This window comes from Trematomus bernacchii, unplaced genomic scaffold, assembly GCF_902827165.1.
Source record: "Trematomus bernacchii unplaced genomic scaffold, fTreBer1.1, whole genome shotgun sequence".
Lineage (NCBI taxonomy): Eukaryota > Metazoa > Chordata > Actinopteri > Perciformes > Nototheniidae > Trematomus > Trematomus bernacchii.
In genome coordinates, this window is record NW_022987547.1 from 77,163 (window position 1) to 89,907 (window position 12,745).

The 12,745-nt window shown below is 41.1% G+C and overlaps 1 protein-coding gene across 1 annotated transcript in view; it reads left to right on the forward strand.

The window, feature by feature from the left end:
• Window positions 1–12,745, forward strand: part of LOC117476518 (A-kinase anchor protein 2-like) — an 81,739-nt gene that overhangs the window by 16,912 nt on the left and 52,082 nt on the right. Inside the window, 2 exon segments of the mRNA XM_034123123.1 lie at window positions 3,655–3,735; window positions 8,958–9,079. Of these exon segments, the coding sequence (XP_033979014.1) occupies window positions 3,655–3,735; window positions 8,958–9,079 (203 nt within the window).

Consider the following 12,745-nt stretch of genomic DNA (forward strand, 5'->3'; position numbering starts at 1 on the left):
GAACACGGAATGATGTGTTAGTGTTCACATTTTTGGACTGTGTCAGCGGTAGTGGGGAAAGCCATATCCTCTGTGTAAGCAGCAGGCCAAGTGGGGCCAAAGACTCAGTGAGTCAGTGTGTGGGAAGTCATGAGTGTGTCACCAAGAATGTCCACATATTTTCCTGAGGAGGAGTATGTATTCTCTGGGGGAAAATACAGTAAACAGAGCAGGGTCCTACTGCTGCCAATTCAGCTCAACAAGGCTTTCATCTTTTTATTAACTTAGCAGTTTCGGTTGCAAACACGGCTTTTAGTCTTGTTCGAGCAGACAGTGACGATCCCTCCAGCTAATGAATTCTTGTTTTTCTAGTGGCTTGCCTCATGAACTGATCCAACACTTTTTCATAGGAGCTCTATGACCCAAGGGATCTTGATAGTCCTCCAAAGTTAAATGGCAATCAAACCCAATTCAAGCCAACATTCAGAAGTGTTTGTGTTCATTAAATATTTACAAGACGCACTGTTAGAAATTCTGATTAATCTGGAGGAGTTTGCAATATTTATATCATGCCACAGTCAATGTCTGGGTTACTTTCTTGGAATTACTTGGGGGAATTTCAGGAGGGAATACCAATAGGAAAAACGCTGACGCTGCTTTTGAACAACGGTACATGCAGTAGTATAGTACAAGTAAGCAGGATTCTTTTTCCAGATGACCTGAGCGGTAGTAGGTACTTCAGCCAAATCCAATGGTTGTGTTTCCCACAGATTCTCAATTAGTCTTAATTTTGAGGCAGGACCGTTTTCACAGTGATCAAATGTAATTTCCATTACATTTCTTAAAAAGTACACTCCAAAGTTTGCCACACTACCTGTACTGTATGTTAACTTGGATATATTTGATTGGTTGGTGTAGTTTCTTTGGAAAGATTATGTTGCATTGCGCAGCATAAATAGTAGAACCATTGTCAGCATTTTTTGTACAGGACTACTCTCCTTTTGTTTCGTTTTTTCCTTCTCCACATCCCTCTGCAGTGGGCACCCCTACTGCGTCACTTCATGAAATGAATAAGGAGCCTGTATTTTTTGCTGCAGAGCTGTTGTAAGTCTCAAAGGCCCTTTAGGACAGTTTAGCAACCACTAATGTATTTATTATACAACACTGTGTTTTAAGCAGGGCATTGCTGTGGATGGGAATTGTCCTTCTACACAGCTTGCCTGAAGGCTCTTCAACATAATAGTGTCTACTATCAGTTTACTTATTCGTGACTGTATTTGCTTTTGTGTGTATCTGTGGATTTGTATTTGCGCGCATTTGTGTGTTTTGCCCATTACTGGACCACATGTCCTTGACAGTCCTTGACATCTGGTGACCATTCCTCTGACTGTACTTTACAAGCCATGGGAACTTGTGTGAGTGTGTGTGTGTGTGTGTGTGTGTGTGTGTGTGTGTGTGTGTGTGTGTGTGTGTGTGTGTGTGTGTGGTGTGTGTGTGTGTGTGTGTGGTGTGTGTGTGTGTGTGTGTGTGTGTGTGTGTGTGTGTGTGTGTGTGTGTGTGTGTGTTGTGTGTGTGTGTGTGTGTGTGTTGTGTGTGTGTGTGGTGTGTGTGTGTGTGTGTGTGTGTGTGTGTGTGTGTGTGTGTGTGTGTGTGATGACCTCAGTTTTGGTGCAGATGTTTTTACAGCATGTGTGCGCCTTTGTAATGTTTTCTTCGAGCAACACTGATACAGTCAAGTTGTTTTACTTCATTTAGTTTTTTTTAGGTCTGTGGTAGACTTGCTCCAATAACTATACTTTATGGTAATCCCCGAAACCTTGGACTGTAACAGCAGCAGCTGCTTTTAAAAACACTTCGCTTTGCAGTGGGAAGCATGTTGTAGCACACATCTGCAGTCCCTGTTTTTTTGTCCATTGGGATCCTTTGTTTCTGATTAACAAAGAAGGGTCAGATCTGTTTGAATGTATTAACACTGTGTTCCTATATGCATCAAAAAGTTGAGTATATTTCTTCCCAAAAAACGCTTTAAAATGATTTACTAACAACATTATCATCTAGTGCCAAGAAAAAAGTGATCTTCCAACTGTAATGATAAAATAGAGGTATTCTAAGGTATGGGTTAGTTAAGGGATTAATTCAATGTCTACCACGTCCTGATAACCCGGCCTGACTCGTTCCCTCATTTCCTATCTACTATCTGTGTTAAAGGCTATTAAAGACCACCCAATGTGAACATTACAAAAAAGATGATAACTGATTTGTTGATTCGTGAACACTACCGTTGGTTAAGTTTAGGTCTACTAGATTACAGTTAGAGAACGATTGTCATTCTGAGTTGTTTGTGTGAGTAGAGCTTCAAAGAACAATCTCTGGTTTCATATCTGATGCTTTTTATGCCCAATTTATTAATCCAGCTTCCTCCTTTTGCTACTATGGCCTAATAAAGTCGTTATTTGCACACCCACAACCAGCCGAAATATCATGTAAAGGGTGGGAATAACGGACAATGTTTTCAGTTTTGTTTCCCTAGCATTATTTGGTTAAATGGCCTCCTATTTCTGATCAATCAGTTATATTCTGTCTTGTTCTGACCTATGTTTCTTCACTGCCATTTTGTTCAGCTATGTCCTTACGTTCGTTACTCTCTATTTTCCTTCACTCAGTTTTACTCTTTTTCGAGAGGTGGTCTAACGTTAAGTCACATTTTGGGGTTTTCCCTGATGGTTATTTTTAGCCAACAGGAAATGGCCCAGAAATACTGATTCTGCTCCCACTGAGAGAGAGAGCCACACACACACATCTACTGTATCCCATGCCCTTCAGACCCTACCATGGTTGCACTGGGATCTGCTTTGTTTATATTCCCATGCATTTCCGTTAGCGTAAATCCAAAGATAGTGACTCCACATTGCCTCAGTGTGCTCAGGATTTCTCTGTATTTGAAACCTCCCAATCACCATGCGTCCAACCCGACCTCCAAACATCAGTCTCATTCATCTCCACATGAAGTTAAGGCTTGTTCTCCCCCACCTCAAATCTAACCTCCACTCTATTTAGAGGTTTCAAGGCCTAATCCATCCTCTTTAGATAGCATGTGGCCCCTGACCCTCCATAAGCCCTGACTTCCAACCCCCCTAATACTTAATTTTGTTCCTCTGTAAGACTGGGTGTCATTTTCCCACCGGTCTCGTGGTACAGAACGGTAGAGATGGAGTCAGTCCAGTGAGGATTTGCTGATCGTTATACATCCTTTCAGATCCAAATTCTTAATTAGGATACCCTTCTTAGTTAAAGCCTGCTTAGATATATTATTGTCTGTATTGGAGGCATGAAACTTGGACCTAGCTTCTGTGATGTAACCCACTCAGTAGACTAAACAAGACTGTCAGTGTTAGTTGAGTTAAACAGGAGTATACCGTATAAAAAGCCTACTCATCTTTAAATTGAATACATGAGAACCCTAATTGGCCCATTGGGATATTGTCTTACCGATTACATCAAAACACTCAATCAATACACAAGCATGCATTAGTGCATGCATTAGTGCACAACTATTACACCACTTCCACACTACTATCATTTTTCTTTTCACTGCCCGCCAATTAAAAACAGATATGACCGTATATATCTGATTGGTGATTTGATTTTTCTCTCTTCTGTTTTTTTGTCTCGCAGGAGAAGCGAAAACGTCAAACTGAGATCGAAGAAAAAAGAGGCCAGCTGGATGGCCTGGTGCTACAACTACAGCATCTCAAGGTTTGTTGCATTTTGTCATTAGCTGGAGGATTTAGAAGGTTACGGTTAAACTTGGATTTGCACAATGACTGTGACCAACAACCTGGGGGTTTACAGTATAACTTGGGGGGGCTGGTGAAATTGCATACAGTCTGTAGTGCATTAAGAGACCTTATTATACTTTGGGGGTTCTCCCTTTCCTGTAGTGTGTTGTATAGGCTTTTGTGCAATGGTCTGCAAATGCTAAAATCCCAAAGTTCTCTGCCTCGATTGTACATCTTTGTTCACTTCTGTTCAATTCAGTCACATCACCATGTAACACTCGCGATTCTATTGGCTAGCGCACCAATACATTGTACGTGATAGGCTGAGGGGCGGGACATTTCTAAGCAGTTGACAAATAACAACAGAGCCGGCCAGCTAACCAATCAGAGAAGACTGGGCTTTGGTTACAGACAGAGGGTGAAAAGAGGTACTGAACATTTAAAGCATGTAAACATGTCTCAAATACAGATATGAACTTGAAAGTTAGCACAATATGTCTTCTTTTACGTTGTTACGATTATGCAAAGATGACATTAAAAATAATAGCTCCTATGCTGGGTTATAAGCCAAATGTCTGCATTGCAATGTACTTCCGGACTCTGTTTAGTTGTGTCATTAACATCTGTATATTCATAGCCTGAATATGTGAATACATATTTGCCTTTCATTCTACAACTGAACTGACCATTGCAGAAGTCTAGGCTACTGTATGTGTAAGAGATGAAGCATTGCTTACAACCTGAGGTAACCGTTAGTTTAAGGTCAAATATTGAGTTTATGTATTACAATGAGGTCAGTGTAGAGGTCAAGGTAAAAGGTTCATGATAGGGTTAGACCTCAGTGGATGAATAGAGTCAACAAAAGTGCTCACGAAAGAGCTTTACAAATGTGTGTGTGACAGCCATTTATCTTTCTTAATCTGCTCAATCGCTGTTCCTTTTTTTCTGAGGATAGTGCTCGCCTTGACCCCAAACGTCAGTTAAAGGGACACAGTGAGCTCTAGATACATCATGCACCTTTACAGTTTGGTTCTATTCCTGCATGTGGCTTTTACACGTACATGCATGTGTGTTTAATCACTTGCGTGCAGGGATAAATGTGTTAGTCAGTTTCTGGCTGACAGGTTGCTGTTCATTCCATCCGAACATCCACATCTCAGCGCCCCTGGTGTGCAGCCTTGTTAGAGTTTATCCTTGGCTGTTTTCTTCTTTCAAGAAAAACACTCGAATCCCAACACACATAAACATATTCCCCTAATAATTACTGCCAGCCGCTACTGGTAAGCCAAGATTGTGTTTTTCAAGTAAACATGGTTCTAATAGTAAGCGGTGGAGACACAAACTGCTGACTGAATTGTGAGCTCGGAAAAATTAGCAGCTTTGAAACATCTGTAATTTCCCTAGAGTTCTTGAACCGTTCAACCATTGAATAATTAGTCCCTTGACCTCACATGAGCTCAGAAAAACACATGACCTCTCAAATCGAGACACAACAGATACACACATCCTTCATTTTGATGACTCGTGGACCAAATTGCTGCACGGATGCACCGTGGGTGTGGAAGCGGCTGTGGTTACCCAATTTTACTACAAATATCTATGGTAGCCAGCTTCGATATTTGCAGTAAAATACATTCCATTCTCTAATTAGAGCCTTTAAACACACTTGGCAACAATGACTCCTGTATTAAAGGAGTTTGATTCCTACAAGTCTGCGTTTTCCAGCTTTTAACACCCACTTATGGAAATATAGATAAAACAGAAACATTGATTAAAGCCATGAACGCAGTGTGTATTTGACGTACAACCATTTATGAGCGTTAAGCAGTAGCACCTGGGTTTGATCATGGTTTTCAGTGTCAATTTCTACAGTGTGAGCCCAGCTGCAAAACATACTTACTACAACTACATACTGTAGCAGACACAACACTGCCGGAAACGTGAGTTCATCATTGGCAAGAAAACAAAAATGATATCAATGTTATTAAGCATGATACATGTGACTTTTCCATTTCCATTTTTGCTTCTTGAATTTAATACTGATGCATTTCTTTATTTTTTCCAATGATGTGGGTTATTCTGAATGCAAAGTAATAATTAAAACAAATTACACATGACGTTAACTGCAGACATCTCAAACCACTGCTGTGACTACACTTTAGACCACTGGCGTGTGTTGCTGCATTACACAGACCCCCAGGGAAGTCAACACAAGTATTACATGTAACAGTTTACTAACTGATCATAAGAGAGCCGATATAAAGTACACAAAACTGTCTAAATTCTTGCTTTTTTAAGCCTATTTTTGTTACTATTTTGGAGATGTTATGCCTTTATCATGTAGAGTATATACTTAGATAAACTATGTCTTGTAAATATTCCATTTGCACCTCTTCCTAGATCCCGAGGGATTCTTTTACGAAAATAAGACATATTATCTACATCTGCCCCAACCCAAATACACCAGTGCTTTGCCCTGTCTTCCCCTAAGCTAGACAGAGAATACATCCAGAGCCAGTGTTCTGCTCTGTTTAGTTTGTCTTGCATACAGCGGCAGCAGGCCTGAACTCCAGATGTAATCAGCCTCTGGTCACACAGTACCATTTAATGGCCATTACCTCTGAGTGCCGCACAGCCCGGCGGCATGAGGCAGGCTTTGTAGTCCGCTCTCCAGAGACGTGGTGGCATGGGAGAGGAAATGGAGACTGGAGCCCAGAGATTTGATAAGAACCTCTTGGCTGTACGATTCAAACCTCTCAGACTGGAGGCGTTCATCTGAGTCTGGAACTATGTAATCATCAGAGTAACCTCACCCGGCATGTTCTGTTGAAGCCTGGTCTCATCAGAATATGGTTGATTTTGCCTCTTGCATTTATACATATAGAAACTGTGTCTCGATATTTTATTTTCTAATAAATAGTAAAGTTGTTCTAAAAAGCCCACATTTCTTTTTAAGAGTCCAGCTCAGAGGGGTTGTGCGTCAAAGGCTCAACAGGAAATGGAAAATATATTAAACAGCGTGAGAGAGATCAGAGAGCAGGCTGGTTCTCAGAGGAAACAACTGGTCGGTTATTATACAAAACATTATCTAACACTGTTTTGTTGACTACTAAAATGCAGTGTTGCTTCTTTTTACTGTAGAACTTTATGGATTTAATTCCACAGTGAGGTCAAAGGTCAAGGTCAGCTACTGTAAGCTTCCTATTTTGCCTTATATACCGAAGCAGAAGTGCACTCGGAGAGTACAGACCTACACAAAGGCTACGACCTATCTCGTAACGGTAACAAAAGTAAAAAATTGTTGGTGTATCCGCCCCATGATTTGGATCCGCTCCAAAATATAGTTGGTTCTTCCTTGACCACTGCTACACACTTCCACCAAATGTCATGAATACCAGGCCAGTAATTCTTCATTAATCCTGATTTCAAAGAGACAAACACACACAAAACATGACCTCCTTGCCTGTGGTATTAAGCAGAATCACATTCTTTCAGTCTAGTTGGCAAACAGGTCATGCAACTTGAGATTCATTCAAAATTCAAAATATCTCTGGCTTACAACTCTGACTTCGTAATGAAAATGATCTATGTCAGTTGAGCCTGGCTATCTGGGTGTGCAGCAGCCACACACACACACACACACACACACACACACACACACACACACACACACACACACACACACACACACACACACACACACACACACACACACACACACACACACACACACACACACACACACATATATACACACACACACACACACACACACACACACACACACACACACACACACACACACATACACACATACACACATACACACACACACAAACAAACAAATAGCCCAGCTGCCACATTCTGACAGCAGGTGGTAAAATGCTTTGGAATAATTTCCGCAGAGCCCATTGTGTGGCGTTTGTCAGTGTGTGTGTGTGTGTGTGTGTGTGTGTGTGTGTGTGTGTGTGTGTGTGTGTGTGTGTGTGTGTGTGTGTGTGTGTGTACTGTTAACTGTCAAATATACAGCCTAGAGCCAAGCAACAGTTTGACAGAACCAGCCAAAGGTGAAGCTAAGTGTTCCCGCTCAACTCTGTTGTGGTAACAAAAGAGAGTACCAGACAATGACAAGACATTAAATACACAAACACACGACTCTGGCATTCATATTTAAATCGTTAAAGAATAGCAGAAACACCAGTGTGATGAGATGAGATTTTTCTCTATACTTGTAAGGCACCATGAAGTAGTCAAATACTGCAATTCAGTATGGCATAATCCAAACTGTAATCATTAAAGTACTATTTGTGCTATTATGCTCATTTTCAGATTCATATTTGTATTTTGTTCTTCTACTGTGACATTTACCCATACCAGTGTTGGAGGGCAAGCCAATAGAAGCGCAAGTGTTGCATAGTGATGTCAATATGTTATGGAAGTAAACAAAGGACTACAATCTTGGCGTTTTCAGGCAGGTGTGGGAGAGATACTCCTTATGACTTGGGATTTTAGTCTTTGCAGACCATTTGCACAGAACAGGTGTAGCTTTCTCTGGCTTACTGTCATCAAGACAAGGAGTAGTTTAAGCAGATGAAAACCGCCTATTTGGGGATGAACGACTATATTGCATATTGTAGGACAACAGCATAAACATTGGCTTATGTTAGGGTGTATGTTTAAAACAAATGGCTATAATACTGTGTACACATGGTGTAATTTAACAAAGGGTTTTCTCCTGTGAGTAACAGCTGAGTCTGTGTTATGTAAAAACTGTGTGGGCCTACGTGTTTGTTTATTTGCTGTAGATCTGCTTGGCATCTAAAATCTTTCACAAGTTACTTTCCATAATGTCCAGTGGTTTTTAAATATACCTGAGAATATCACAAACAGGCTAAAAGAGACAGGCTATTTGACGAGTGTTAATGTGTTGCTGTAGATATGTACAGTCTGTTGGAGTCGAGTCGTAGTTAAAGAAGTTCCTTACATAAACGGTTACCAAAGGAGAACTTCCAATATAATAACTTTGTCAATTATGAAGGGTTTTATGCTGTTTTTTGTCTTTTTATAGGCAGGTAGAGTTGCATATCGTCGGCATAGAAGTTGATGCCAAAGTCCTTGTTTAATGTCACCCAGATTGAGCATGAAATTGTTCTTCCATAATAAGTAACATCACCTAACGTGTCTCTGTCCTCTCCTCAGTCCAAATCCACGCGTGAGCGATGGCTCCTCCAGGGAATGGGTGCGGAGCAAGAGGAGGGACGGCGGAAACAGCTGGAACAGGACGAAGAACAAGGAAAGAGGCTGGAAGACATCATACACAGGTACGCTAATGAACCCCACAATGACACTTGGATTTGGATTTGTTTAGTCTTCATGCTATCTTCACATCTGTTTATGTTACCACACATCTGCTTTATTATCCAGCACTTTGTAGTTCAAATGTTTTCTAACATACCAATCATGTCAGCTGTTTGGCTTTCCCTTCAGTCTCAAATGTAGTCGTCAGATCTGGCAAAGATTTTTACATCCTCTCCACGTGGTCCAAATGGGGAATACTAAAAAGCAATGCTTCAGAAACATAATAGCAGAGGCTCTCAGTTGTTTTTCAGTCAATATACAAGATATAGAATATACATTGGGCACCAGATAGCTATACTATACACCAACAGCGTCAACAATAGCGTACTTAAAAGACATCAGCCATATTTGAAGCATCAAATAAGAGTCCTATGACAGAGCTCTAATTCTGGATGATGTGTACATGTATTTGGCTCCACACAACCACAATTATAGTGTAGAGTGGTAACAATACACACACTGTAACTGGAGAAGTATTGAAGGTGTGGGATTCTGCAGGGCCGCTCTGGAATTCTGTAACCTTAGAGCAAAATCTATATTTTTCTAATGCATCGGTGTGAAAACAAACACCAAGAGCTACTGTACACACATGCATCCTCTCCAAAGACAGACACGGCGAGAGCTGAAAAGGAATGAAGACAGAGAATGATAGATTAAGATGTTATGGGAAATGACAGGACACATGTAAACTTTAGAGGCTGAAACAAGTGAGGGGATTATAGGCAAAGGAAGAGAGTGGGTATTGAGAAGGTTGGAAAAGGTGGGAACATTTGATTCTGTGGGCACTTCCTGCATTTGTGTCTCTCGGAGGAGCTTCCTGATTACTGTCAAGCATTGCTGTGAGATAAGTCAATGATTCCCCAATGAAGTCAGGCATGAGATCATCATTGCTTTGAATAAAGTGCCAGGCAGTGTGCCAACCTTGCTTTGTATACTTGGCTATGAGTGTTCTTTTGAAGGGTGTGAGAATTGGGCAGAGCTGCCTCTTGTCTTCTATGAGAAAGGACAACAACTGGAGGTTTTGCTTTAGTTTTTTTAGAAGATAGAGAAACGTAATGTTATTTTTACTTAAGTGATCAATTAACAGTGACTCCTGTAAGCTAAATTAAATGAAAGGGCATCATACGTGCTCTCTCTCTGGACTGGGGGCTTACAGTACTTGCGTGCATCATTTTCAACAGGACTGAAATTACCTTGAGATTACCTTGTATTCATATACTGTGAAAGAGGGTTGGTCTAGCATGGAAAAATGCTGACTTTGCTTTGTAATGTGTGCATGGACAAGAACGCCCTTGAAAGTTAATTAAATGCATGGGAAATAAAGGCAAAAGGAAAAACCCCTTTTCCCTGGTGTGTTTTTGGCAAGACAAATAGCAAGAAGACGGCCTGAAGCAGTAGGAACTGTTGGCATCATGCAGCGTGTAGTAGCGGAAAATGTGACAAGTGTAGTGGATGGTAAGGCAGATTTCTGGTTCAAAGCTAATAATCAGCCAACACGCAGATTTGCTAATTCATGGTTCTTGTATTTGATCAGAGAACGCTGAGAAAAGGAAGCTTGTGGAGAGGCTCGAGGTTAATGTGGCATCAGTGAGTCAGGCTCACGCTCCGCCTCTTCATCTATCAAATCTCTGCTGAAAGAGACTCTGTTAGCCAGCAGCTACTGTAGCTTATCACCGGCGCTGGAATAACATCAACATCATACGTTTTTTATACAAACACCAGGATAACATTCGCTCTGGTGCAAAACAGAACAGCCGTGAATGGTCAAAGAGGGATCTTTGTAGACCAAAGTACAGTTTTGATTGTGGAGCTGCTTGGTGTGAATCACTTCATTCAGCTGCTGTTCAATGGACTTGTTGTCTGGTCCTCTCTTTCAAAGAGGACATATTGTAGTCTGTGGTTTTGATTACTTGCAAAGGCAATTAAAACCACAAAGATAACTCTTGGCTCTGCTACGCTGTCATGTGTTTTGAGTCTGGTTTCTCTCTCCAAATCAAGTTCTTCTCATTTAAAGAGGACCTTTTATATTCATGCTCTACTCATTTATAAAGAGGAAATATTACTGTATGTTCATCTTCAGGTTCATATTTGTATTTTGTGCTTCTACTCTGACTTTGTTTACATGCTTTAATGTTCAAATTATCTTTGTTTTCCTCATACTGCCTGTGCTGCAGCACCTCTTTTCACCCTCTGTCTGAAACCAGAGTCCAGTCGGCTCTGATTGGTTAGCTGGCCGGCTTTGTTGTGATTGGTCAACCATGCACAAAAACCTTTATAACACACTACAGGAAAGGGAAAACCCCCAAAAGCATAATAAGGCCCCTTTAAAGACAGGCAGTGACAAATTCAAGTAAAGTAGAACTAATACAAAGTTGAAATAACACATAAAATAACACATAATATTTGACAAAAATGCGTTTTTGACAGAGTTGTGAGATGCGTTGTGATGCAGCTGTTCCTTGAATTGCTGTGTTTTTCACTTTAAATATGCATTCTTGTCAGCTAAAACCTTTATGCAAAACCTGCCACATTTACACACTCTATCTTTGGTCATATTCTCCGGAGACTCCGAGTTCAGCAAGGATCGTATAACCTGTAGTGTCCTTGCTTGATAGTACATGAGCCATGTAACAGAAAGCATTGTCAAGCAATTACCACGGTGAACTAGGATCTCAGATTGCTTTGAGAGGAGCTCAGCTGTCTGGGATTCATTTCCCAAGGCTTTCAGAGAACAATCTACTCCAGTGGGCAAAATAATGTGTGTGTGTGTGTGTGTGTGTGTGTGTGTGTGTGTGTGTGTGTGTGTGTGTGTGTGTGTGTGTGTGTGTGTGTGTGTGTGTGTGTGTGTGTGTGTGTGTGTGTGTGTGTGTGTGTGTGTGTGTGTGTGTGTGTGTGTGTGTGTGTGTGTGTGTGTGTGTGTGTGTGTGTGTGTGTGTGTGTGTGTGTGTGTGTGTGTGTGTGTGTGTGTGTGTGTGTGTGTGTGTGTGTGTGTGTGTGTGGAGGAGTGCCTAAGGAGTGCCTACAGTCACACAAACCCTGAACTCGAACACCCTTAACAAATCTAGTTTGCATGAATAACTTTAATATACGAGGGGATACGAGGGTGTTATGCAATGCTGTGCCACTGGTTGATCATTTAGATGTTATGAACAGGACAGCTTGTGTGTTTGTGTGTGCATTTCAGGCAGAGGGTGTGGCATCTATATTTACACTCTGTGGGAGACCATCCCAGAATATCCTGTAACCCTTACTGATAGGGACAGAGGTGAATAGTTGGGACAAATATGGACACTGCATTATCTGTGTGTGGGTGACACTAAGGCCATAATCATATATAAACCTGGATTTCCATGAAAACTACACCTACCCCCTCCTGTAAACACCTTTAAAATAGATTCCACTCTCTTGTTACTAAAAACACAGAAGCCTAATGTCTTGCCTTTCCCGTTTTATGGCTGCTAGACTAACAACACATGCACTGGTGGACATGTTTATAGAGGAAAGTGACAAAGACAAGGCAGAGGCTCTTTTATAGTTTTTTTTTCATGCACTGGAGAACTCATAGTGGCAGAAGGAGGAGAAACAGCTGTATCTGCATATTGAGAACAACTAACAGTTGTGCTACTGTG